The sequence below is a fragment of the Sesamum indicum genome, linkage group LG9, assembly GCF_026168435.1.
Source record: "Sesamum indicum cultivar Baizhima isolate 11 linkage group LG9, ASM2616843v1, whole genome shotgun sequence".
Taxonomy (NCBI): domain Eukaryota; kingdom Viridiplantae; phylum Streptophyta; class Magnoliopsida; order Lamiales; family Pedaliaceae; genus Sesamum; species Sesamum indicum.
The window spans coordinates 19621651-19649610 of record NC_142665.1 but is presented as its reverse complement, the minus strand read 5'-3'; the positions used below and the strand labels follow the sequence as shown (position 1 = coordinate 19649610).

General features: G+C 36.2%; 4 protein-coding genes across 20 annotated transcripts; 2 read left to right on the top strand and 2 right to left on the bottom strand.

Moving 5' to 3' along the window:
• The first annotated feature begins 1013 nt into the window (after nucleotides 1-1013).
• On the top strand, nucleotides 1014-10539 carry SRT2 (sirtuin 2). 3 transcript variants are annotated; one of them, XM_020698883.2, is made up of 12 exons: nucleotides 1014-1314; nucleotides 1912-1954; nucleotides 2042-2273; nucleotides 2956-3021; nucleotides 4099-4144; nucleotides 4855-5015; nucleotides 5609-5738; nucleotides 7322-7483; nucleotides 8964-9091; nucleotides 9817-9916; nucleotides 10001-10056; nucleotides 10180-10539. In XM_020698883.2, the coding sequence occupies exons 1-11, from the start codon at nucleotides 1276-1278 to the stop codon at nucleotides 10049-10051; spliced, it is 1158 nt and encodes a 385-aa protein (XP_020554542.1). In that variant the 5' UTR covers nucleotides 1014-1275; the 3' UTR covers nucleotides 10052-10056; nucleotides 10180-10539. The 3 variants fall into 3 exon arrangements, with proteins under 3 accessions (XP_020554542.1, XP_011099686.1, XP_011099685.1); XM_011101384.3 differs by having other exon boundaries at nucleotides 10001-10060; XM_011101383.3 differs by having other exon boundaries at nucleotides 1015-1314; nucleotides 10001-10315.
• A 2961-nt stretch (nucleotides 10540-13500) lies between these two features.
• On the bottom strand, nucleotides 13501-16352 carry LOC105178372 (RNA polymerase II transcriptional coactivator KIWI). Of its 2 annotated transcripts, XM_011101836.3 has the most exons (4): nucleotides 16115-16350; nucleotides 15879-15984; nucleotides 14004-14026; nucleotides 13501-13868 (listed from the first exon to the last, which is right to left on the bottom strand). In XM_011101836.3, the coding sequence occupies exons 1-4, from the start codon at nucleotides 16235-16237 to the stop codon at nucleotides 13815-13817; spliced, it is 306 nt and encodes a 101-aa protein (XP_011100138.2). In that variant the 5' UTR covers nucleotides 16238-16350; the 3' UTR covers nucleotides 13501-13814. The 2 variants fall into 2 exon arrangements, with proteins under 2 accessions (XP_011100138.2, XP_088741568.1); XM_088885442.1 differs by lacking the exon at nucleotides 14004-14026 and having other exon boundaries at nucleotides 16115-16352.
• Nucleotides 16353-17473: 1121 nt separating this feature from the next.
• On the top strand, nucleotides 17474-20833 carry LOC105178045 (topoisomerase I damage affected-like protein). 4 transcript variants are annotated; one of them, XR_016067351.1, is made up of 4 exons: nucleotides 17474-18472; nucleotides 18575-18698; nucleotides 19435-19630; nucleotides 20432-20833. XR_016067351.1 is itself a non-coding variant. In XM_020699057.2 (2 exons), the coding sequence occupies exon 1, from the start codon at nucleotides 17588-17590 to the stop codon at nucleotides 18461-18463; it is 876 nt and encodes a 291-aa protein (XP_020554716.1). In that variant the 5' UTR covers nucleotides 17474-17587; the 3' UTR covers nucleotides 18464-18472; nucleotides 19435-20425. The 4 variants fall into 4 exon arrangements, 2 of the variants coding, with proteins under 2 accessions (XP_020554716.1, XP_011099688.1); XR_849082.3 differs by lacking the exon at nucleotides 19435-19630; XM_020699057.2 differs by lacking the exons at nucleotides 18575-18698; nucleotides 20432-20833 and having other exon boundaries at nucleotides 19435-20425.
• Nucleotides 20834-21237: 404 nt separating this feature from the next.
• LOC105178046 (uncharacterized) lies at nucleotides 21238-27960 on the bottom strand. Of its 11 annotated transcripts, XR_016067348.1 has the most exons (7): nucleotides 27795-27957; nucleotides 25552-25660; nucleotides 24511-25443; nucleotides 23503-23684; nucleotides 23132-23296; nucleotides 22648-22722; nucleotides 21401-21543 (listed from the first exon to the last, which is right to left on the bottom strand). XR_016067348.1 is itself a non-coding variant. In XM_020699054.2 (5 exons), exons 2-5 carry the CDS (start codon nucleotides 25573-25575, stop codon nucleotides 21427-21429), a joined length of 1149 nt encoding a protein of 382 aa, XP_020554713.1. In that variant the 5' UTR covers nucleotides 25576-25677; nucleotides 27853-27960; the 3' UTR covers nucleotides 21238-21426. The 11 variants fall into 11 exon arrangements, 7 of the variants coding, with proteins under 7 accessions (XP_020554713.1, XP_011099690.1, XP_011099691.1 ...); XR_016067349.1 differs by lacking the exons at nucleotides 23132-23296; nucleotides 23503-23684 and adding an exon at nucleotides 24240-24308; XR_016067347.1 differs by lacking the exon at nucleotides 23132-23296.

The window sequence follows — 27960 nt, the reverse complement described above, 5'->3', positions numbered from 1 at the left end:
TGATATGGTAGTTTAACTATACTTTGTTGTGGTTCAGTGGTTATTCACACAAATTTTGAGTTTACAAAAAAAAAAAAGAAAAAAAAAAGAGAGATTAAAAAACTATGGATAAAATAAAATTTATTAATTTAAATAAGAAGTGGTCACAATCTTTATAAAGGTAGATCATTCCCGTGATTGCAGAGCTGTGTTGTAGCAGAAAATTTTTGGACTTATGTTTGATATGGATTTGTTGCGTGTATGTGATGACTTATTATGTAGTAAAGGTCCGTTTTTATCGGCATGAATAGAATTTAGGTAGTTTGAGCTCATTTTTTTGGGTTTGAATATTACAGGCTTTGATCAGTTTTATGACAGATCGTATTTGAATATAATTTTAGCCTAATTTAGCGAATCTAAAATAAAATAAAATAAAAACTCATAAAAATTCATAAGGTCCAAATTTGTTAGGGCTTATGAATTTCTTTTCATGAAAATATGAAAAGTCCAACTTTAATACGAACTTTTAATTTGAAACTCAATTATTAACCGATTTATTTGAGCTTATAATCGATAATTTTGTTATAAAATTTTGATGTCAAGAGTGGTAAGAATGAACATTTGCTGCACCCTTGACTTGGGTTTAAATTCTTATTAAGGTATTTGATGAGACTAAACGTACGTCATTATCTGTGTGTTGATTCTTACATGATTACACTATGATTTTTTTAGACAATAGGTTAGTCATAGAGACCCTAATAAGAGCAAATAACACAAATGTAATCCTCCTTAACGGGTTTGTGGGGCGTCACTTCTACTTTTTCATTTTTATAACTAAAAAAAATACAATTATATGAAAAGAAAGTTATAATTTTTACTTTCGGGAATGTAACTGTAATTTTATAAAAAATAGAGAATTTTTGTATATTTTAATCTACCTCATAGCGAGTCAATGTAATTTATCCTTTTAATTAAAAAATAAGTGGAACAAAAATAAACTATTTCAACCGGCCCCCCGCCCCAAGATAAAAAAAAAGAAAAAGAAAAAAGGAGAAAAATCGAGGAACGGAAGAAGCAGACGCGCGGCTGTAAGCGGTGGAGAGACATGCAACGTGGAACAATGCGCAATTGGCCAATTTCGGATCGATGTGTCCGATGAATATGGGGAACTTTTTGATATTTTTCGGGAAAAATGAATTTAACTCAATGAATATATACTTGAAAGAGAAACAACAGCTTATTGGTATTTCCTCGAATCAAAATTGAATAATCGGGATATCAGAATATCCAGTGGCCATGCCAGCTCTGCGCTCCCCGCACCGCCCTTTCGTTTCTGTAAGTTCACCAAGGAATCGGCAGTTTCTACATTACTTGTCGTTCTCTTTGAAAATTTTGCTTCAATTGCATTTTATTGGCATTAGATAGTATAAAAATGTCTGGAGTAAGGCTTTAGTGGATGTAAGGAAGTTAGATGTAGTTTGCATGAATCAGGCGTGAATCAATTGTGTTTACAATGCTTATTGCGTTAGAGACATGAATTTTGGCGTTGTTTATGGTAGTTTTGCGGTAATTCTTGTTTTTAAGTAATGTGGAGGTGCGAAACGTGACTATCCGAAGAATGAGAGTTTTTTTTCCTGTTCGGAGGAGGTTTATATTCTCCTTTTTCTGTCAACTTCGTTACTTTCCATTAGGAGAGTGAGAGCTGGTATTCAAACCGTTCCCAAATTACTCACGCTTGTTGTAAGATTCTTCAAAGATGGGTTTACTTTTTGTTGAGAGGATCATTTGCACTAGAATGTGCATCAATCTGCATAAGGAGCTTACATGGTTGAAAATTGCTGTCAAGTTTTGGATGTATCGTATGAGATTGTAATGTGTTCTAGCTTTGGTTTCATGATATTTTAAATAACTGATGGCTGCATGAACATGCAGAAGTTCAAAGGTTTAAGGCAGTTGCTGGGAACATTATTGGCTGGCAAGTCATACCTACAAAATTTGTATAAGATATGTTAATCTTGTTCCCTACCTTACTGATCTTTCACTAATATCTTATTTGTGATAGATCCTACTGAATCAATTACTAGAAACGTAAAAACTGGTTGGAGGCCTAGATTCATATCTTCTCTTGGATCACTCAAGCTTGTGCAAAGAACTCTCCGTATATCACCTTCTGGGGCCTCAATGGAAAACAAAGAACTACCTTCAAATTTTTTGAGAGACAAAAAGATGGTTCCTGATTCAGATCCTCCAAGAGTTGAAGATATTGAGCGTTTGTATCAATTCTTTGATAGAAGGTAAATATAGTGTTGTGTAAGGTCCAAATGAGTTAGAACCAAGTTCTTCAGAGTTTAACATTTTTATAATAACTCGAACACTCAGAAATTTGTTAAGCATAAAGTCCAACACAATTTCAAGGGAACTGTAACTACATTTCTCGCCTTTTCTTCATAGATTAAATCTTTCACGTGAAATTCTATTTTAGAAACTCAATCAGCTGTACTTCAATTCAAAGATGCATAATAAAGCAAGCAGGCCTTACAGTGGTTCACACAGAAGCCAATTTATAGAATAGGGTCAATTATTATCCTATTGCATATTTTGATCCAATCAATTGTTAACTTTGCATAGTTGAATGGAATTAAGTTAGGCCAGACCTTTTTATCCTAAAAATCTTGTCTGTTGAAATATCTTGCCAGCTTATGTAGACGTGGTATTAATCATACGCTTCCTGGAAGGTGCCACATAAACTGGATTTTCGTGTTTTGAATCTCGATAATGTGCTTTTTTAATTGCCCACCAAATGGTTTGCAATGGTATGGCGTGATCTCGAACTAGGTTTGGCACTCCTGAATGAGGTCAAATTAAGTGTTCATACAATTAGTTATTGCATGGGTTTCTCTCTTAATGTTGATTAAACAAAAAGTTGTTCCAATTGCGACTTCTAAAGACCACCTTCATCTTGGTAATATTTTGCAGCTCAAAGCTTGTTGTCTTGACTGGAGCTGGGATAAGCACAGAAAGTGGAATTCCTGATTACAGAAGGTTACTTTTCTCCCTTGTATATAAGTGGCCAGCCTTCTGATATGCCATATAGTAGCTAAAAACTTGATTTCTGAGATTTGTCTATGCTCTAGCTTCATGATTTTCTAAAGTAATTGAACTTTTCTAATGTGGTCGCGAGAATGGAGGTTATTAATTTGCTTGCTCATCTGGTAGGAGCATTATATTTGTGTGATGACTAGCATTGTATGGAAATGCTTTCTTGTTCTATTTTCAGAACCTATGGTTTGGAACCATTGTTTTCAATGTATTTTTGTTGAACTCAGTGATGTAAATAACAAATAGTTCCAAAATACTTTAAAATATCAAGTTGGGCCATCAGAGTTTGTAGGAATGGAGGCTACTAATTTCTTTCCTCACCTGGTAGCAAGATAAGGATAGTCTACGTTGTATGAAAGTACTTTCTGTTTCTCTCTCTCTCCCTGATCGAACTGATTGTTTGTCCTCCATTTTGTTTTGTCATGTAGTTGCCAAATGTACTATTTTTTTGTTGCATCTTCTGCGAGTTCACTTATGCCCTTTTTCATTGTGTTGAATCTTCTTGTATTTGCCTTCTTCAGACCAAGTAAAATACGTCTCGTAAACATTATACACTATTTTGTCAGTATGAATATCATCAAATAATGGGGGGTGGGGGGCAAATATTTTTATCTTGTTTTTTTTCTTTTGATTAACTTTAAACACCCTCGTCTTGTGAGTGAGCCTCTTCTAGAAACATATAAATATGATTTATTCTCTAGTATGTACGATGACGTTGAACTGTCAATTTAGCATCTATTCAGGTTCCTCGCCTGTAAAATTATGAGTGTAGCTTTGAGGTACCACTTGGAGGTTTCTCGCATACCTACAATTAGCATTCTGTTCTTGAAGTTGGTATATTCTTATAAAACAATCATTAAATGCAGCTTCACATTGAATTTGCAAACTCGAATATTGATTCCCTTACCTCTAATGTTATCATATTCACCACCGAGTTTGTGTAAGCATTTAAAAGTATTACATGTCAATTTTCTTTAGACATAATCTAATCACCAGATCTCCTCTTTACCTCTTTGGCAGCCCAAATGGAGCTTATAGTACGGGTTTCCGTCCAATTACTCATCAGGTGATCTGAAGGCATGTGCTATTTACTTTTGCCTTCATTATATTACATCTCATTTGGCAATTTTGTGCACCTTCCTTCCCCACCTTTAGGAATTGGGTCTAAGGTGAATTACTTAACATGTGATGTGGAATAGGTAATCATTATGATAATTGGGTTGTGCTCACTTTGTTCGTTTTTGCTAGATGCTTAAAACAGCACATGCATACTTATTAAGTCCAAGTACTGAACTGACAGAAATACAATTTGTCTGGTGAGAAATTGATCCTGAAATTCCAACTGGAACAAACCCTGAAACACATAATTGACATCTGCTTGTGAGCAATTCAGTAAAAGCGGCCTATCTAATCATTAGAGAACTGCTTAGATTGGAAGTCGCTTGATTATGAAATATTCGTTCTGTTGGAAAACTAGCATTTGATATTTTCTCTTTATTTTGTTCTGAAGATAATGATTATTTTCATGTTCTGCTGATGGGTCAACAATATATGTTTCTCTATCAATTCTTCACAGGGTCTCTTCTCGCTTATACTCTGTTTTGAAATTAGCAAATGCCAGTATGTACATCTGGGTGTTGTAACATAGACTTTATGTTCCTTTTTGCCTCAATAAGCTAAGCAATGTTTTATTGTGTGTGCAATGTGCTTGTGCATATTATGTGGTGGATGATTCAAATATTGAAGCTTTTGATATGCAATAACTCAAATGAACAGGAATTTCTTCGTTCCAATCGGGCCCGAAGACGGTATTGGGCTAGGAGCTATGCTGGATGGAGAAGATTTACTGCAGCACAACCGGGGCCAGGGCATATTGCATTAGCTTCTCTTGAGAAAGCTGGGCGTATAAACTTTATGATGACCCAAAATGTAGATCGGTAACGACTCTTCCCTTAAGGGTGGTTGTAGTTTTCAAATGTCTCTATAAAGTGTATGAGCCCTAGCTGAATTGATGAACCTATAAATATCTAGTTGTAATTTTTTTATTAATAATGACTGCTTTGTATATATATTATATATATTTATATGGATAAACATGTATGACAGATGCACATACACAAAATGTTTGTGTTTGGTTGACTTTATCAAAATTTGTCTTATGAATGCTTAAAACACTGTGCCCACAAATCATGAGAATCAAGTTTTTCTGTAGTAACACCAACTTACTCTCTGTCTGCCTATTCATTTCTTCTTGTTTTTATTTATTCGAGTTGCATTGATAATTAAGTTTGTTACATTATGACTATTAGACCCGCCAGCCAACCACTTAAAAAAGGGGAAAAAGCAAAAAAAAAAAAAAAACAACTTGAATCCACTCAGTCTGAGAGTTCGTTTCAGTTGTTATTGGACCTTCTTGTAACCTTCACATATTAGGTTGGCTTGAATTTTATCAGGAAACGCCCGCGCTAGTGTGTTAATCCGGTAATGTTCCTAAGGTGACAGTAGTTGTATATCCTCTTCTTTATCACAGGCTGCACCATCGTGCTGGCAGCAACCCTCTTGAGCTGCATGGGACTGTCTATGTAGTTGCTTGTACAGATTGTGGTTTTTCTCTTCCTCGAAATTCATTTCAGGATCAAGTGAAGGCTCTTAATCCAAAGGTTGGTTCTATCATTATCTTATCCAGTTAGTTCTTTGAGTTTTCCTGTCAAGAAAATTAAGACATTAGTTTTAAGTGTGTATACCTAGTGAACTAGTTTTAATTTATGGAGCAGCTGCTACCCACAGGAATGTGTTTTATTTGGTTTCAGATGCAGAATGATATAAATGTAATTCTGTCTAAATATTGTGATATGCGACAATGTGGAAGTTCAGAGATTGTCTAGTCTAGCAGTAGTGCTCTAGTTGAATTTTGTTTAATAATGTGTAGCAGAAGATTGGGGCGTCATAGGCATAGTATCTAGGTGCAGGAGATATGGGTTGTTTACTTATCACATTTCTGATGATTGGATTTGCACAGGTACACATGGTGATGCCAACTTGAATATTGCTTTACTTTGGACTTTGCCTCTAATAATTAACAAATAGCATATGGTAGCCCTCCATGTCTGAAGGGTAAACTTATGTTTGTCTAATACCATAAAGTAGCTCTCCGTTTACTAAGAGTAAACTTATATTGTTTGTTAGCTGTGTCAACACTGCAAGTGGTTCATGAATTATAATTCTGCAACCGTATCGTAGTTAGGGCCTTTGAGGTGTTAACAGCCTTAAGCTCTTAGGGAAGAAAATGGGTAATATTACTATCTTGGTTGTATTTTGCGTATTCTTGTGTAAGTTGTACTTTTAATGTGGAAGCAGATGTTTGACCTTATAAGATTGATCCTCTAGAAATGTATGTTTTCTTGAACTTGGAAGACTACTTTTTCAAGCAGTTCCTGCCTGTATATAGACTAACAAGTTTTCCAAATGTGAATCAAATGAGATTGTTACTTTTCCTGAAGCAAATTGGATGAGCTTGTTACTTTTGAAGAATGTTGCTGAAAATCGAAGATCCATTTTCCCATTTAGTTTGTTTGTCAAACCAATGATTCTCTTTCAAAGTAATGGGGAGATCTCTTTCTATTTCGTCTTCTATCCATCCTTCAATTATAGATGCAATTAGACTACGGGCAAATAGACTGTAGAGGACTTGTGACTGTGAAAAGCTTTCAAGACTCGGATGAATCCGTTTTCATACATACAAATAGAAGATTGTTTTAGAGAAAAAGCCAATTGAGGACCTTCCCAAAGTATGAACCTCCACCATGTCCTGCAAAAAGAGGAAGTAAATAGACCCCTCAGTCCACTCAGATTTATACCCACCACTCCATGTTTTCTTGTGATACCCTGGTTAGAGGACCAGCTGAACATTCTGGAGCATGGTTGTGCTCAACTTAAACAACAGTGAACCTTTTCCTTTGTAGCTGAAATACCATCTTTTGGTAACTTTGCTGCGTCAATATCTGCACTTGTTTGAGGCCACCTAAAATGCAGCTAATCAGTATACATGGTGGAATATAGAAAATTACAAGTGGTATTTTCTTTTCACACAAGCTCCAATTTCTGATGTTAAACTGCCAAACTGAAGTGAAGAAATTTTGTGTTCTTTAAGGGATCTCTTTTTGGCTTCTTGTTTGTTTTTGGAGGCTATTTGTTGGCTGTGATATGTTGAAAATTCGTAATAGAACTTTTAATGTCATTGCAGTGGGCAGAGGCCATTGAAACTCTAGATTATGACAGCCGTTCAGACAAGAGCTTTGGAATGAAGCAAAGGCCTGATGGTGATATTGAGATTGATGAGAAGTTCTGGGAGGAAGAATTCCATATTCCTAATTGCCAGAGATGTAACGGAATACTGAAACCTGATGTAAGCAACTTTACTAGTCATGTGATTTGACTCCTACTCTGCCCAAGTATTTTTATTTTTCTGCGATACCCCAAAAAAAATATTACTTAAGTGACCGAGCTTATTTTCAACATATTATTTTTGTGGACTCACCCAAGAAATAGCTACTGCAGTCATGAATATCATTCTCTACCCTTTTTTCATTCTGTAAAAATTTCACGTATTCATTGTAACTTGATAAAGCAATATGATACTTACCTAGTCTAGTGAAGAGATATAAAATGCTGCAGAATCTGCGAAATAGAATAAGCAATATCTGAATAGACCTATGCTAATATGTGCATCTAGGACAAAGTGAGAGATGTCTTATGATGCAATACGTAGCTGATGGAATGTTTCCGCCAAAGGTTTCTTCTTAAGAAGGTTTTTTTAGTGCAAGGAACTAATGCTCTTAAAGACTTTTTAAGTAGTAGTGGGCTACAGAGCAGAATTGTTTAGACTTGTTCTTGGAGGATCTTAAATGGCAAAATGAAAGAACTCAGATCAATAAAAAACTTCCTAAGAAATCTTCTGTAACCAAGAAATTTGTTCTGTGCTGTTCTGAGATGGTATTACAGCATATGGCAAGGTCACTTCCTGATTAACTTTAGCAACAAGTACGACTTTGTGCAGTTTTGGCAATCTAGAATCAGAAAACTAGCTTCATGTTTTTTCCTTTTTGGGGAAAAGGAGTTCTGCATCTTCCAAGGCTGGGGAAAGAAAAAGAACTAGATGTGGGTTAGAGATAGCCCAGCTTGTCTCTGTTGTACACCCATGAGTAATTGTTTTGGGGTGTGCTATATATGGATACCGAACAGACTGTTTGTACCTAAAACACATGCTTTCTGGACTGTTCTTGTATGAAGTTTGAGCTAGTCTAGGATTTCGTGCTAAGAGTAATATAATTGAAGATATCTTTAGTTTGTGGAAAATGAATTCTGATTGTGCAGGAGTATTGATCTGCAGAGTATCATTCAGTTCATCTAAACATCAGGTTTTGTTTAAACTTTTTATTTACCTTGCTTTATATTAGTCGTAGCCCACAATAAAAGGGTCCTTCCCCTATCCTGCAAGGGTTATTCAACAGCATTTTCTTTACCCTTTATTTCTTTCTTTGATAAATTTTGAACTCCTCCTCCTCTGTGATGTAGCTCAATGTTTCGTCATCCACATAAATGTCTGTTAATTTTTAATTTAATCTTCTTAATTTTGGGTTTTATTTCTATATTAGAGTTGTATTTATTGTTGTCAAGAGTTTGTTGATTCTTTTATTGTCTCTGAGTTACGTAATTTCGAGGTCTTGGAAGAAAAGACCATAATCCTCACTTTGTATCCTGTAATTTGGATCATAGGCTGAAAAAATTGTATTTTTGTATCATTTATCCCGCATATCTGTACATTTATAGATTCTCATTGCATTCAGGTTGGCCTTCACTTGCTAATATAGGTAATACCTTTTCAGGTTGTCTTTTTTGGTGATAATGTCCCCAAGGGTAGGGTTGATAGAACAATGGAAGCTGCAAAAGAATGCGATGCTTTTCTCGTACTTGGTTCATCATTAATGACCATGTCTGCTTTCCGGCTCATCCGGTAAAAATACATGATGATTTTATCTTCTATATTTGCAGCTATTGTCGTTCCCTCTCTTTCCAAATCCTGGTTAATTTTAATCAAGAGGTGAGGGAACATCAAGTCCCCTTAATTGTTGACTAAAACATGAAGAATGAATTGAATGGCCACCTCATTACCCCCGAGAATTGACGAGAAAACAAACATGATAGTGGACTACCTGTGATTTAAAACAATCGGTAGGTATTTGAAATCTTTTTGCAGTTTTGGATCCTCAGTTGTGACTTAGTGGCTACTGCCTTGAAAGGTCATCTTTTGGTATCATTTTACTTTCTTTTTATTTATTTTTTGGTTGAGGTGCCAGTAAATTCTTCGTTATCTAGCTAAACTGATTAAGAAATTAAATAATGTACAACAGCATATGCTAGTAAGAAAATACTTAAACGAATAATACAATTACAACTACTACAATTCTATTTATTGTTGGTTTGAACCCTATTGGCAATCCGCTGAGCAGTTTGCCTCTCTTCTGACTCGTAAAGATCAATTTTATCTCAATTTTTTCACTCTTAACTATATTATTAATTTAATTGTGCAGTCCAATGACATTTGTTGATTATTGTTTTGTAATCTATACCATAAGTAAACCACATACGCAGTATGACAAGGGTGTATTATCATTGTTATTGCACTCGGAGGCTTTGCCGTGTCTAAGGACACTAAATGCTTCTGTGGGCTTTTTACAGGGCTGCTCATGAGGCTGGTGCTGCTACTGCAATTGTAAATATTGGTGTGACACGAGCTGATGATTTTGTTCCTCTGAAAATCAGTGCTAAACTTGGCGAGGTAAGTGTTTTTACCATCTCTTCTGCTGTAAATACTAAACTTTGGCCATGGAATTACTGATTATTGGATCACTTGGTGGTGCAGATATTACCGAGATTGCTTTCAGTTGGATCCCTTAGTGTCCCTCTTGTTTAGTGCATGTGGGTAGGTTACGGGCATCTTGTGGATGTCTCTTTGTAGACATTGAAGTTAAAGCATCATGTTTTCCATGGAAAGTTGTGAATGTGATATATATATATATATATGTACTATTCTTTTTACAGGACTATATTCCATGCCTTGCAATAAGGCAAGAATATTCTTTCCCGGCAGAATTAATCAGGCAGCCAAAATTGTAAGACGATTCAGAATAAGCCACCATTAATGTCACATGCTTTGGAATGCCTCGATGTTTAGTTATTCAGAATTGTAAACTCTCATTTCGTTCTGGGATCAGTGAATTAGAGCTGCTGGGTAAATTGTTGGATGTTGGTCGATAATTGTACTTATCAGTTTCTTTCAAGTTGCTTTCTAAGTGATCAGCATCAGAATAGAATACTAGGTCCTCCAGCCAGCACCGGACATAGTTCGCTACTCTGTGTATGTACAAGTAGTTGAAAATCTGTACCTACGTTTGATTATCATGGTGTGGCTTGTCCTAACAATAACGTTGAAAAATACTGTTAATTTTAGGTCGGTGCTGAAAATTTGGCATCCTGGTGGTCTATTTTGGTAGGTTGATATCAAATAGTTTTAGTTTCTTGAATCTCGGCCATGTTGTATGGAACATGAGAATCACTTAACCAGTGAAAATTACATTTTTGGACCGTATATGAAGCTGTAGGAGGAGCGTTAGGAACAAGCAGACTTGTTGAAAATTTCTTTTTCTTGTATTTTTATATTGTCAGAGTCAATAATTTTATACGAGGAATTATTTACAGTAGATCGAGCCTATTGTTTTGAGGCTTATCAGCTTTACGGATTATGGAGTGTGGGCGTAGTACTAGTTCTCTGTTCTTTAATTAAAGGGCGTCCGATGGATGGAAACAATGGCATGCTAAGCTTAATAATAAGCTTAGAGAGATATATAATTAATAATGACAATTAATTGGTGCATAAATTGAGGAACGCCTTTATTCTTTTGGTACAAGAACCGACCTTTTGTTTGACGGTTGGGCAAAGTATATAATCAACTGATTTGTTCATTAGTATAATTAACTTCATTATCAGTCGTGCGAATTTAATACAGCCCATTCATTGATTCTAATACATGCTTTTCTTGGTGGATATACGTGTGCATATTTATCTGATTTTTTTAATATGCGCTTGCATGCACGCAAGCATGACATGGGAGGACGAAGGGATGAAATACCATCTATATTTAAATTAGGGAAAGATGACTGACCCCAAATTTGCTGTTCATGTAAGATCAAAGAAGAAAAAGGATCATTTCATATAAATTGGAAAACTCTCTCTCTCTTGATTGATTTTGATTATTTTCAATGTGTTATTGTCCTTCCACCTCGGACGAAGACGAGGATCTGAAATGGTGAGACTCCAACCATCTTTTCCAAATAAATTCATGCAATTCTAATCAAAATGGATGATACCTCTCGTAAGAGATGAAATATCACGGGCATGTGAACTGTATCGACTGTTCTCCTTCACCAATAAAACATAGTAAGATATGTTGACAAAATTGATAATACATCGCGTAAGAACCTAAAATATCCGTGATAGCCAAATTCATACCGTCATATAACAATCCAAAATTGGATAAACTAATTGAAGGGATGAGCCAATTTGTATCAGAGATGACAACAGCAGAAGAACCAGATCCTCCAAGCATCCATACCCCCCACACAGTACAAAATCTGTACAGGTAGGACATATTGCGCAACATCATATTGCGATGTGAAATGTGAACAAATGGAGAAGATCCCTTCACAGTAGCAGACATGCAGCCAGATTTAGCTGCATAAAAAAACATTGGAGAGATCCAGATGAAAGAGACCTCCAAACAAAAAGCCTTATCACCTCCAATATTATGAGTACCTTGATTACGAAACTAATTAGATTTAATTATACAATAATGTAGCATAACTGAGTTTGCCCTACGGCGACGGCATGCAAACCCATGCCTCCTCTCCACTAATGTCCAGACCATGCCAAAACCGAGGCCAAGTGCCAAGATTTCTTTATTAAGGTGGTGTTATCATAAATAGGACTATGAAACAATGTTAAACAATGAAGGCAGGAGACTGTACTCCATAAATCAGTGTTTTTGTTCATTAGGAGGAAAAATGATGTGGATGGTGGACTAATCATATCGTGTATCTAATCACGTAGTTATCTTTTTTATGCGTGTTGGATCAGTATCGTAGTTTCGTCTGTGGATAGGATGGGAGTGAAAGCCAGCAAGTTCAGCCGGGTTGTGAGGTTTCACAGCCTGAAGCGTTCGAGGGGGGCGTTAAGGGGGCCTTCTTTAATGCCACCAAGAGGCTATATTCCAGTAGCAATTGGTGTTGATCAAGAAACGAAACGTTTCATGGTTCACACCACAGCTTTGTCTAGTGCAGAATTCGTGCAGCTTCTGTGCAGATCAGCAGAGGAGTACGGTTTCTGCAATGAGGGCATTCTGAGGATCCCTTATGATGCCAAAGCCTTTGAAGAGTGGATGAGCAGAAGTACTAAACAAAAGATCATTCGGGTTCAGCCGATGAGCCACTCAGGTAGCATTCGATTGGCAGGATGTTTGGCTCCATGATTCTTGATCTCTTTTAGTTCGTTATGTTGGCAGAACAGGTCATGGCCTTATGCTCAAAAACTGTAAGCTTTCCAATATTGTATGTGTTATGACAGGCTATTTGTTGTATGAAGGTAGATGATGAATACCTTCCTACATAGGAATAGGAGACACTAAGACTCGAAACCACAGAAGGAATACTTATTTGGATTTATTTGTTAAGTACATATTAACTAATGAAAAGTAGTGATTGAACTGTGCTGCAATTCCGTTTGGATCACTGATGAATCTATGTCAATTGTTTAAGGCTCATATTGAAGATAAAACCTTCATACTGGATGCAATCCCCTATAATCCCTTCCTCAACAAAACCTTCTGTTTTCAAAAACTCAGATCAACTTCTAACCATTTTACGTTCTTATATGTCATTACTGGAATTATGTCACTGCGTTTGGTTTTGGGTAAGAAGAAGAGCTTCATAAACAAGCCAGGTTATTGCTCCCAAAAGGGGTTTCTCCACTTTGGTTTAATTGAGTTCTGCAGCTGAACATCGGTACAAATGAATCTGAGGATATCCTGAAATTTAAGTTATCGACGAATTTGTCAGTGAATTACTGAAGCAGACTGCTTCCAAATACTTGGTCATGAAAGCTGATAAAAAAGACACTCGTTGTAGTTTGTATCTATTCACCACCTCAGAAATAACAGGTAAACCATACTGATTGAAGCAGTTCAGAGGATGCTACTGAAGATTTAGAAACTAACAAGATGAGTATTGCAATGCCGATTCTGCAGATCACCCATAGAAACAATTTGACATAATCATCATTCAGCATGATTAAATGAAGAGAAAGTACACTTCGCTACAAGAAATTAGAATAAGCAAACACCCATCTTGTTCAGTCTGGCCAAGCCTGTGAAACGAAGCGGGCAGAGTGAAATGGTACAAATGATAGCAGGCAATGCGTGAAAGTACTGATGTAACCGGCCATCAAAGTAGGGATATTGTAAGAGTATACAAGCTAAGTTCGATAGTTCAAGAAAATACAGACCCCAAAAAGACTTCCTAAAGACTGTTCTATACAGAAATGATGCTAGGCAGTAGGTCATTCAGCTATTCAACTAGTTCCGATTTTTCTACTTGAAGCTCCCATCCAAAACCCCATCATGTTTTTATGTATCAATCTCCTTGTCAATTTCATCCACATGATCTCTGAGAATTTTCCACTGCAAACAAAAAAGGAGATCGAAAAATTATAAGATCCATAGTTAAATCTAGATCATTAGATGGAAAACTCTGAATTTTCTCCTTTTCTTTTAGGGGGTTGGGGCAGGGAGCAGGGTTTTATGATCTAAGTATACCTGGTCCATGCTCAATGAGATGCCTGTAATCAAGTGCAAAATGCATGGTTAGTTTATGGATATCCAAACCCAAAATAGGATTTGATTACAGAGATTATAACAAATTTTGGTGCAGCCACTGAATGAGCTCAAACAGGCAAATGCAAATTTATAACTTAACTTAATCAAAATAAAAGAATATTAATTTGAGAAATAATAAGGAAAATTCCACACAACTATTTAATCTAGCTCATGTGGTAACTAATACCGAAGAGTTGCCTGGTTTTATAATACAGAGGGGTGTGACTAAAAATTGCTCTAGTTTCATGGGATTGATAGACAATAATACTTTACTAATTGAATTAAATGAAAAAAATCCAATTAAGACCTGTTAAGTTGGAAACTAAAAGCATTATATCCAAGAGACTTGAAGAAACTAAAACATTAATCACAAAAGTCCACTTTCTTCTAATAAACGATGTGCAATTCAACTGCCATATTATTTTTTTCTGAAAAAAGAAAAATTCTACCAACCTCCTAGTAGAATTAGCCATTAGAACCAAGTGGAAAACATGTCGGTCATGATTTTAACTAAATCAGATGTTAACAATGAAGTGCAGAATCCAGACCCCGAATACCTAGACTACATATTACCAAATGACCAGTGACCTGAATCTACGAATGACAGAATATGATCTGACACATTAATATAAGTAGCGTCAGACAACTACGGTACTGTTACGGCATAAAGATATCATTCAACAAACACCAATGTAACTGCCATGCAGAAATGCATGAGTCCAGCAAGAGTAACATGATTCTTCCTGGACCAAGAATAGAAGAGCAAAAGCAACTTACTAAGTAATCCAAATTCAACCACCAAAACAAGAAAATAGAGTAATTCATATGTAGGAGCCCAGAAGGATTGGTCTGATTTTAATGAACTTATCCCCATCATAATAATTTGTGAGGAACTCTACCTAGATAAAAGCAAACAATTGAAGGAAAATAAAATAAAACAGAATAATGACGACAATAGTAGTCCAAATTTGAGGTCAAATGTTGGATTATAGCCAGGTCTTCATGCGATTCATACTACTTCAAATGATGCTGTAGTATTCTAGGAAGAATTCTCTGTTGAACTTTGAGTTAAGAGGAATCTAGGAATAGATCAGAATTAATGAGAAATTGTCTGCTTTAACACCTTATGGAACTCAATCTAGTCAAAGCAACAAAAGAGGAGGGCTTCTATGTAGCAACCACTCCATGGATATTGTTTCCCAATTATGTATACACAGGTAAAGAATAAATATTACCCATTGCTAAGTCTTTTCCTTTATAAGTTAAAAATTGGCAGCTTCTTTTGCATTATTCTTTTCCTTTATTTCTTTCTTTACTTTCCTATTCCTTTTTCTTTTTCCCCCCTTCTTTCTCTTCGTGTGTGAATTGAATCTACAGATGCAATAGGCAGTAGGCCCGTCTGATGCCATAATATTAACCCACAACGGTCTGTATCTGAATACACGTTTGTTTGCTGAATCACTAGTTTGTTAAAAGGCCATCAGAAAAATTCACTGTCTATAGCTTCAAAAATAAAAAAATAAATAAATGGAAATTCACTGTCTATAATAGTTTATACCATACCACCTGCAAAAAGACATTCACAATCATATTTTCAAGCAACCATTTGTCCAAACTTAAACAAGCAAATACAACCTATTTACACAACTAAATCACTATTAGAGATTTTATCCCACTCAATTTACCTTAAGTTCACAATCGTTACGTTCAACAAGACTTTAAACTTTATACCACAAAAAAAGGTTTGGAATGATTGAAGCTAACAAAAGGTCTTCTTTTCTCCCTACTAAAAGCGAATGAAGAATAAAACGACACCTTTCTTGCCAGGGAATTCCTTGCCATCTTTAAAGTAGAACTCCCTAATATCCACCACAACCTTCCCCATCCAGTTCCTCACCGACACTTTCCGATTCTTCGACAGCTACACTCCCAAAACAATAAAAAAATTCAGCAAAACCCAATTAAATGCGGAGCACAATAGATTCACAGGAAAAGGAGAATACCTACAGTAAAACCTAACATGAAAACCTATTAAAATAAAAAAAGCATACCTCGCAGATAAAAATGGTGTCAGACTCATCGGAATCGTCGTCGGGCTTCGGAACCTTCTTCTGAGGCTCGTCCCCGTCGGAGACCACCCCATCCTCCTCCCTCGTCTTCCCTCTCTTCGACATTTCTCTTAAAGAAACTGAGCGAGAGTGTGTTAGTGAGAGAGAGATTTGGGTGGGAAAACTCCACGGTTTATACAATTGAAGACACACGACTTCTTGTGTTAGAACTTAGAAACCACCGCGACGGTTACTTTACCAATTTTTATAGCGACTTTTAGGCGGAAAGTGGGCCTAACCCATGACACTCCACTTTATAAATTGGGGGCCCATAATCCACCTGATCTATCAACAGGCCCATAAGTTCCTGTAGTGGGCCTAGAACTGCCCCATAATGGGCCTCACTATGGACATTGTGGCTTTAAAAAAATTGATTATTTTTTTAAAATTATATATCAATAATTCATTCATACTTGACCAAATTCAATTTCGTTAAAAAGTCATAACCAATAACAGTAAACTAATAAACTAATTAAAATTTTAAAAACTAAATTTGAAATTTCTTTTATCTAAAAAAACTTATAAAATACGAACCCTCAAACTCCTCTCTTAAAACATTTGCCAAATACTTTTTAAAATTTTTACGTTTCCAAACATCTTATAATACGATGTTTTAAAAACATCCAGAGACCCTTTAAATTCAATCGTTCGAACTAAAAAAAAAATTGCAATGAATTTTTTAAATATTTAATATAATTATAAATATTTTTTTTATTATTTGAAATTTACCAACCCCAATTCATTTTAAGGAACGTTTAGCGATGGGCCCAATCCTTTAATCTCGTTAAGTTTTCATTCGTTTTTTATAATGAGCTGATTAAAATGTCATTCTGAATTATGAGTTATAATTTTTTTTATTTTTTTTCAAATTCTTCCCTCCACCTCATCTAATTTTTCACTTTTTTTTCAAAAAAAAAAAAATAGAATAAGAACAAAGTTATAATTCCAAACATACATACTAAAAGATTACATAATTTTATTAAACATCAATAAAAGTATTTATAATTTTTTTAAAAAAAAATGAGTATTTATCATTATGTTGGACATCAAGTGAGCTCGTTGAGTTTACCCTTAAAAAAACGATAATGGTAGTGATGTTAATTTTTATTTTTTTCTTATAAAAATATTAGGTAGAGTTTAAATATTTATGAAGAAACCGCTGAACCGACCATGTAAACCATAATGAATAGTTAATAGTCATTATTTCAAAATTTAATTATTTGGATTATGTTTTCCAAATTGCCCTTGTGATGAGATCGTTCTAACACTTCTTGAACTAAAATCGCGTTCCTGGAAGAAATGGATACAAGAACCCGACATAGATGAGGAAAACGGCTGGGGCAGCATCTAACACCTCACCTCCATCCATCAGAATCTAAAGCTTTGCTTCTCTTTTCCCACTGTGTGAAAAGGGATATGTTCCCACTGAAGTTGGTTCGTTCTCTGGTTTCTGGCGATAATGTGACGAACAACCCTCTTCTTCTCCGTATCCACCACGATGATCTTGATGAGAGTGATGATAATCACTGCATTTCAACCCAATCAAGAGCCAGAATTCCACTGATGCTTTTCGCTCCAACCCAAGAATTGGTGAAAGACACATACAGACTTGCCTCCATCGCCAGAGTCATTGGCATGGATCTTCGTCCCAACCCATCTCTCTCACACATCATCTTCTCATGGCCGTCGCCGCCGCCTCCATGCCCCCCATCGTCCTCGTCGTCCACATCATCGTCGTCATGGGGTTCGTCGTTTGCATCATCGTCTTCGTATTCGTGGTCACTGCCAAACGACAGTGTTCCATTGCCGTTCCCCTCTTTCACCACTGCTTCGCTTTCGCACCTCCGACTCTTTGCCAGTCTCTCCAGGGGTTACTTCAAGCTGGCTTTCTTGAAAAATAATTGCGGCCCGCTTGAAAAAATTGAGTCTTTGAGCAATAATAATTGGCATTGCACATCGCTTTCGCTGTTCGCTTCGCGCACTGGTCAGATGGTGGACTCCATGGATGGGTTTTCTAAGGCTTTGCTTGGAGCGGGATGGTCCCTTTTCAAGTCCAATAGCAAGGCCATGGATTTCAAGGATGATGATCTTGAAAGGGAAGTTTATTTGTATAGGAAGTTGGACGTGAGTAGAATTTGTAATACCAAACAGATGAGAATTGGAAATGGGGATTCCGGGGAGTGCAGTAGAGTTAGAGAGTTGAAGTTGCCCTCATTGGATTTCAGGAATGCGCCTTTGAGGATTCTGCAGTACATTCTTCTGATGACTGATGATGTCTTCTATCTTGCCTAGACTAATTAAGTGAGTACTTCATTTTCTTTTCATGGTTGTTGTTCTTTAGTTTCACTTTTCTCTTTGCTTTTTCAATTCTTTGTTTGGTTCTTCTTTTTATGTTGATGGCAGATGAAGTATTTATACATATGAGTTTAGCCTTTTCTTAAGTGAAGTATGAAAAAGCGAAGATGACACCTGAAATTCTAGTTATCTGGGGATCACAAGACATTGATTCTTGTGTGTTGCTTTAAAGGTACTCCAATCTACTAAGTCTTCTTTAGTGTTATGGTTTATGGATTCCCTTCATGAAATGGGTTCCAAAGAAGTAATTGAGCCGTCAGATAGAAAGGACATATGTTTACAATTATGCAGCTGGTGAACTATACTACTCAATTTCAGTTAACCAAATTACTAACGAGCACACAAAGCATTTTACTTCCTAGGATAGATTTGGGTGCTGGAAACTGGATGTATGGGTTGAAGTAAGTCACCAAACATGTATCATGCTTCTGATCTAGTATTGTCAGAAGTGTTGTAGTTGCTTCTTGAAGTACGTTGAAGTGTGTTGGTTGGAGAGGTTGTTGTCAACTAGTGCTGAAAGAAAACAGTACCCTTTGTGTTCCCCAAAAAAAAAAAAACCCTTGAAAACATTTTTCTCCAAAGCTAAATAGGATTTTGCCCATCAATTTCAAGTTTCTTTCTAGGCATCAAGGATATATTGAAACTGCCATATTCAGAAAGGTACTTACAATCGCAAGAATATTTACATGTCTCTGTCCATTGTCAGTTCGACATTGATTAAATGGCTCAGGTTAGAGATTCTTTACATATTACAAGGGTCTGTCATAGACTACCTAAAGAGAAACTAAAGAGGTAATAGAAAATATAAGTGGTGGTACCAGGATGCATGTGGATCTTATTATCTAAAGTTGTTATACAAATTCTTGTCTTGCAATTTACTTCTGTAAGCTATCTTTGTGTTCTATCAGAGAAAGTCGAGTGCAATTGATGGTTGTGATACGAGAAGATTTGCACCAAGTATCATCTTAGAATCCATGGTTCAACAAAAAACAAAGTTACCAAGCCCAAAATTCCATCATCCTTCATACTACGGAAGTAAGATTCGAAGAGTTGCTAAACTGCTCTTCAGATGATGCCAATCCATTTTTGGCTCACTGTGGGAAGGTTGACCTGTTTTCTTGGGAGCATAACCCAATACACCAAATCTTCAAAGTATTTCATTTGTTGTGCACATCTAAGCTTCCACGCCTATTTATACCTTGGGTACAACATGGTTTGAAAGTGATTCTGATCCATTCGGTGATGCTTCTGTTGTGTTCTATTGGAGACAGGCATTAGTTGGTAAAATTTCAAGGAGATAAATTGATGAATTTCTTCATGATTTTCTTAATACTGTGACTCAGATATCAGTTTTAGTGATACCATTATCATATATCCACTGTAATGTCCTCTCTTGGAATGCTCTATTTCATGATCTACTGGTTGTATACAATTATAAACATGATCAAATAGTCTAAAAGCATTCCTCGTCATAACCATATATTTTACCTGGTCTTATCACTTGAAGAGTGAATAAAGTGCAATCTGCAACCATCTTCTGAGCGACGATAAATACTCATAATAAATGGTTCCCATTTCTTGCCCCCGGTCACTTCTCTCTATGGTTCAAGGCTGCATGTGACACTTTGAATTGGAAAGGCTGAAATACTTATTCTGCATCCCTTTTGTGGTATTAATTCTATTTTATTTTCTGAACTGCTCAGTGTCTCGTTGTACATAGTTAAGGCAATCGAAGAAGAATAATTATCTCAGACATGATTCATGCATCCTCCACCACTTATTTACTTGGTTATTATGTGTCTAAAACTAATTGGCGGTACACTTGCTTATTTCTTATCAATGGGTTTGCATATTAGAATTTTACAGGACAACCCATATACGCTAATGTCATTTATCATTGTGCAGCTACCACTCAGGATATCAAGGTAATGAACTTGGCAGCATAGATTGACACATACTATGAGGAAGATTTACATAACCTCTCAAGCTGACTTGACACCAGTGTATACATACTTCAAGCTGCAGCCATTTGAATAAAGCTGTAAGGTAGGTTGCCTGGAGCAAGAAATAGTATTAGAACACAGAAGAACTTTGTCGTGAAACCTGAGGACATGCTCATCACTAGCAGTAGGATCTCTGTATATAGCTGTATATAAGCATCATATATTCCTTGAGATATCCCGCCCAGAACATGTTGCTCTCTGGACGTCCAGGCTTCTTAGTATGTAGTTTATCAGTAATAATATTCCTCAAGTTGTTGGTCATATCTGCCTTTCCAGTAATGTTCATTTTATCTTTAGATGTCTACCTGTTGACCATATTTATGATTGTCGATTATATGTATGGGTAGTTTAGCTTTTACAAATTCTACGGCATCACTGAGATTGTTGATTGTCTTTACAATCGGTAGACCATGTTTAGAAATTGGTACTACAATGTTGATTGCAGACTTAACTAGTAAGTTATATGATTGTTCTTTGTCTTTCACTAAGGTTTTATTTAGGCTAACTGTCTTTATATCACGAAATGAGCTAAAGTAACATGGCATTCTCCAGATTGACAAACTGACGGGGGAACTTTGTGGATTTCAATCTTAAGAAGTGCTACAAACAAGAAAATAACATCTTGGAACTACTGCTAAACAACCCAGCATTGGCTATTGAATGTCCTGGCAATGTTGAGACTAAACAGAAATACCTTCACTCAAAAGCAGAACAAACATGGTTTTAGATATTAATTAATATCCTTCATGACCAAAAAAATCAACACAACCTGTTTATACATTCACTACTTACACAAATGGAGTATAAAAATTTTAGGCTTCCTTAATAGATTAATAAATAGACAAAAACAGCTGAATATATCAACTAGTAAGAGGAAAAAGATTAATACAGAGAGGATCACGTTGTATGAGCTCCATGCGTTCGTGATGCCCATATTCCAAACACAAGAAACCAGAATACAAACAAGATAGCCCAGTATCGAGCAGGTCCGTACTTGATTCTTGTCAGCACAAACTGCAAATGCAGAGAGAATATTTATCAGCTGAGAGACGCAATCATAATAATGTCTCACTCAAGACAGCCGAATCAGACTCCAACTTAACAGCAACAAACTACCAACCAAGACCATACCACCTCATCAAAAGAATGCAAACTGCAGACCGAGCAACATTACTATTTGACACTATTTTACTTTGTTCTATATGCACTGCCTGTCTTAGCATCTTCGTCCATATTGAGAAACTGTGCACAGATGATGGCCATATTTCTTCTAATATAATCAATGCAATGATCTGAGAAATTTACTGATCACATTTAGACACTTAAATCCCCAATAGCTCCACAATGTAAATTCAGCATTGTCTCTAAAATTGAACCAACAATAGAGGTTAATACCGAGATGATCCTTCCTGAACCAAATAGAATTTCTTCTTTTTCACATCCTGAACCCACATACTATCAGTGACAAATGCCCAAAAGCAAACCCACCCCTTCCATAAGGTTCACAAGAATGCTTTTCTGAGGTTCAGATCAAATTTACTTCAGCATTTCAAAAAGAAGGAAAGAGATGCATAAGAATCTCTTCAGCTTTTTAAGTTTGAAAGATGTCATGGAACAAATGATTCAACTTCATTAGACAACAAGCATTCAGAGCTGAACTTATCCAATATGTCCCCTTGCATGTGGAAGATCATAATAAGGCATGAAAAATTGTGACATCCTGAAGTATTTTGTTCTTCCATATTTCATCCTTTAAATGTCTTTATTATACTTTTATTTGGTCGAAATGTGGTGAGGACATTCTCCAGGTGTTCACTCTCTAATTCTGAACCAAACAGAAAAACCAAAGTTCAAGAAGAAATAACGACTGCCCCGGTGGCCATCTAAGACTAACCCACAACTGCAAGGGCGGACCGTAAAACTGAAGCATATAACTGACTAGAAACATAATATATTTGAGCATTTGTTGTCTCAATAGATCTTCACAGTGCACATATATGGTAATTATTGAATCTAATTTTTTCATGATTGCTTAATCATTGCAACTCCACTGGGATTCCTATATAATAACTATTTACTATTAATACAACCAAAAAATTAACAAGTAACTGAACTTACAAAACGGAAGAAAACTACGACTGTCAATGCACAGACACCTCCAAGAAGAATATGCAGGCCATTTTTGGCGGTTTTCTGTGAAAGAAGGCAAATAATTCAGCTTAAGCATTCATGAGGGAGAATAACAACACATATAAAAGGAAAATAACTTATTAAGGGGAAACCAGAAACATCATCAAATAAAGTCCAATTAGTCACATAAGTATAAGTTGCTCACAGCTTTAATATTTTCATGCTAGTGAAGAGGAGTTCTATTTCAATGTGATGAAAGTGGGAGCTCATTTTGTCAACATGAAGTGTCTTGATTTAATCGATTTGAAATAGTAGAATAGAAGGGAGTCGTTTTTGCAAGCAAGAATCCCCCTTTTTCTTAAAAAAATCATAAAACAAGAATTTTCTCTTTATCTTGGAGCCCCTGATGAAATTTTTTTACTTTTGTTTGTAATATTAATATATAGTTAAAATTTAAATGGACTGGTCGTACCTATCCAATAATCTAGAATGGAATATGAAGAACTCGCTATTCACTCGGTTTTTGGTTCATAATCATTATGTAGGAGAGATGGCCGAGTGGTTCAAGGCGTAGCATTTGAACTGCCTCTTACTCATTTCCATATGTTGGTCTTGAAGTGAGGATGTGAGCCTAATTCTTACAAATGTGAGGGGCACAAAGTGAGAGAGATCAGTGTGGGAATCAAATGCTTACAAACTAATGAAACAGCCATGAGTAGTAAGTTATTTTTCCACGAGGAACTCATGACTAGCAATTAATTACTTCTATAAATTGCAATCAGTTGTGATTATTTTGTGGTCATGGTCATTTGACAATCGCATTTCTAGTAAAAGAGTTGCAACCTTTAATATCTCAGTGTTAAAAATAGTATTAAGATCTGTTGATTTTTTTTTGGCCGCAGCTTTCATCTTTTCGCTAGGGATAACTGTTTCTCAAAACTGAAATGCACCAAACTTCCATCCCTTCACTGTCGATCTTCTCCATGTTCTTTCTTCTATTCTTCTACTCTTCTACAACAATAGTCCTATCTCCGTCCGTGGGTGGACAAATAGTAAATTGAGGAAGAGGATTAGCAATTGAAGTGGATGATTTTTGGTAAAAACTCAATAAAACCGACAACCACCAAAAATTGTGCAAGTATACCAGCAAAAATAAAGCAAATATCTGCCAAAGTTTGTCATTTCATATGAGTTCTAGAATTCAGTTCGCTTTTCTGCTAACACACATCTCCAACCTAAAGTGAAAAACCCAATCATGTGTCACTACAATTTTTTCATCACTTGTCAAGTAGTGATTAGGGAAGGTTATACACAAATTCGACTAAGTGTTCTGCTGATTACTAAAATTCCTTTTCATTCAAAAAGAAGATAGAAACACAACACAATTTGAACAAATATGGTGATAACTGCCGCTTTGCTCATGGCAATAAGACTTTTATAGGCAAGAAATAAATAAATCAAGTTTTCGAACAATTGAAGATCTATACACACACATGCGTCCACGAGCACCACATAAACACATACACTCTCACATGTTTGAAGGAACGTAAAACTCTACATGCATAAACGGATCCTCGCACCTAAACCGCAAAGAGACTTTTCTTCTAACGTATAAAGTGGGTTTAACTTCATCAGCTCCCTTCTACTTCCTATGATTGTCAGGTATACACAAGTCAGAAATATGCAACATGCAGAAATCAGGATTTATCACTGATTACTCTAACTACCATGTAATGCTACTACAAGTCGAGTAAGCAACACTAGTATACATATAATAGTGTGGACCAGAAGAACAGCAAACAGGAGACAGTAACTACGTGAATACAGGAAAGGTATAGCATGTTCAAGTACCTTTCCAACATGAGGAGCAAGGAGCCATGCAAGGGTAACAGTCAGCAGGCCCGTAGCAAGCAGAATTCCAGTACCCTCTACAGCCCATTTCGTAGCAGTATTTTCAACTGGAGCGACTTCTTCCATGACTGTGTTAGAAGTTGAAGGTTGTTCACTGACCACCTGGGACACAGTGACAGAGTTGTTGTTATGTGGGTTAAACCACAACGAAATTTCACTCAACCTTTGCCTCCGAATTGCAGCAACAGCATCAGGATCTACACCAAAATTTGTTTGGGGTGGTGCAGGATTAGGTTCGCCATTAACGATTCTTTCTCTTAATGCTTCATACTCTTTTAAAGATCCTAATACCTTTTTGAAGTCAGCAGATCTTATGTTTTTTGCGACGGATCCACAAATTTCGCAGACAGTTGATCCATGGTTGATAAACCACTTAAGTGCGCAAGCGTAATGTGATAAAGCAAGGTCATTTTTGCAAGCGCATCCGAGCTCAAATAGCCTGTCTTGGTTGTCATCAAAACCTAATTCTACATCAGCAGTACAAACAAAAACCTCTCCTGATGGGCTAATAAATTCCACCAACTCAGATTCTTTCAAATCACTTCTGCAGTGGGAATTATTTTCAATATTTCCTAAAGCAACTTTCAAATTAGACTTCATCTCCTCATTGCCAGTAATGAGATTGCATGGTGGTGGAGAAATACCCAAGAACCCCAGTGCGACATTTCCCCTTCTATCAGGTTCAACACATTGACAAACTCGACAAGTTGGCAATCCTGCTTCCCTGTCTATGCTATGACGTGAGCCATCATCCCTTGGTTCCCCATTTGCAGTTGGCAAGCAAAATTCCTCACCGACTGCACTAGTTTGATTTGACCTTTCTTTCTCCATCGCTGAGTGCAAGGTTACTCCTATGTAACACCTGCTATGCTGCTGTTATAACAGTATTATCTTTCAATCAACTATATCCATAGCAAACTCTGCCATCGCATATATCAATGAGATGGCAAGCACAAAATCCAGTCCAAATAAAGTTTATACCCAATCTCTCAGAAAACCAAGCATATCAGGTATCTGGCAACATCACATCCTCTAGCTTGCTTCTGAAGAATGATACGTAGTCATGCACTATGGAAACAATAGGCAGTTCCTAGAACACAAATACTTCTGAAATCATCGGCCATGCAAATTGAAGAGAAACAAGATCCTTAATACATTGCAGAAGAAAAAGGAGTTACATGGAATGTTAAGCAATTTAAGAAGTTAAAATGGTCGGTTCTCAGCATACAGAATACATCCATCTGATATCACAAAAAATTGAAATTTTCAGTTTCCTAGAAAATCAGACATGGCAGCTCTACTTATTCACCGTACCTCACCCTCCTAAAAGGAAGGAGTGTGAGAAAAAGATGACATTGCAGTATTAAGGTGTACAAGAATATGTAGACTAAACGTACACAGAAAGTAAGAAGACGTCAAAGATAGTGAACCACACCTGCAATTTTTGTTTAATATTTTCTTTTCCCCAATATATTGGGTTACAAGAAATATTTTTCTGTACATGCAACAGTTTTCACGTTAGCCTCAAGTTGTTCAAGGTACATGGAGCGAAGGTTCCCCAGAGCCATGTGATTTTTTAAAGCACGGGACATATTTACATAAATAAATTATAGATTCATACATCAATATTTTTTAATATCAATAATGCACAAACAATTAAATATAAACACAGAAAATTATTTTAACCATTATATCATAAAAGAACGTTTAAAAAATGCAAGCCATTAAGCAAATCTTACATAATCATTAAAAGAACAAACATAAAAGATCTATCACTGAAAAAGTTAAGTTAAAGGCGAGGCTTGTTGAAGCGTAACCTTGATTTAAAACGGGCGAAGCCAGTTAGCGAAAAAAATTGGGCGAAGCCCAATTTGTTTTCAGCCCAGCCTAAAAAGGGCAGGGCTGAAAACTTAGCGCGCCTTTTCTGAGCCATAAACAAGCCGCCATTTTCTAAAAATGACGCTGAGAGTGCGCCAGGTCATGCGCCATTTACAACTATAGTTAGACTCTGAACATGATTTCTTTCTGGTTCAATTGGATTTGGTAAGGCAAATATCTAATGTACATGTGATCTTTTAACTACAAGTTGACCAGTAGAGCTGAGAGGAAAGAGCTGCTTCCCACGATCTTTAGAAGCTACACATGTTTTCCAAAGGACAAAGATACCGAGCAGTTTCAGCCGGCAAGCTTTAGCAGATGTAATGCTTGTTGGGTTTTATATTCTTCATATTGGGGTTGCCTGGTCGTGTTTTTTATACCTCTGCCTGACTATCAATAGATTTATTCCTTATCAATACTCTAAATACATTTCACTAGTTTGACTTCTAAAAGCTCATCTTGGAAAAAAAAAAATTCCAAGCCTTGCAACTTGATCCACAATGTGTGATTTCCTCTAGCTCTCATCAGTATATCAGTCTGGATCCTTAGAATTTGACCCATTGTACCTTAATTGGCTTACTTGGTTTTTGATAAAACACCACCACAGATGTTTTAAGTGAGGACTGTTTCAATCCAAATTCTGTGACCACAGTTGATTAACTGTGGGCTCCAGAACCATGGAGGCTGACACTTGGTTGAGTTAAGACCTCATTCTCATTTATCAAAGAAGCGATTTGCTTCTAACTTTTAACAGAACTGTACCCAAGGGAATTCTATTTCTTTTTTGCACCAAGAAATATGCAGATTAGAAACTTTTCAATTCGACTTAGATACAAACAGATCAGAAACAGATACTTACAATTCTTTGTTAAGCCATACATAAACTACAAAATATATTGACCTCTTTCTTAAATTTAAACAATTTCATACAAGACAAAAAGGATTCAAGACAAGTATTCCCTCTGATGTTCGGTGTTCCTGCTAAAAGATTTCTATGCATTTTCACTTGCCACAGTAGTACTATCATACAAAGATTAAAATTCATATATAGAGAATTGCCATATGAAAAAATTAACAACAGCTACGACCACTCGAAACTACAACATGTCCATGTAAGCATCTCGGCGAATTGAACTTCTACTGTAAGAGAAAATTAAACAGTACCAGCCTTGACAGGAGTGCAATAAAAAAGCAAAAAGTTGAACAACAACTCAAATCTAAAACAACAAAGTAAACTCCTACAGAAATTCAAAAGCATTAAAGAGTATATTTAGCAGCACCAAAAATTTCATCTATCATGAAGCACAATTATGATGAATTTCAACAAACAAAGTGGTGCTTCTTACCGAACCAAGGCGAAAAGGATATCGAATATATGAATTGAGATGGAATGAGGAAGCAAACCTCAGATAATTAGTAAAGCAAATTGTGTGAAAATGGTATTGGTGGGTGGCCAAGCAAACTCTCTCTCTCCTCACTCCTCTCTCTCTCTCTCATAACTTCCAGTGTGCA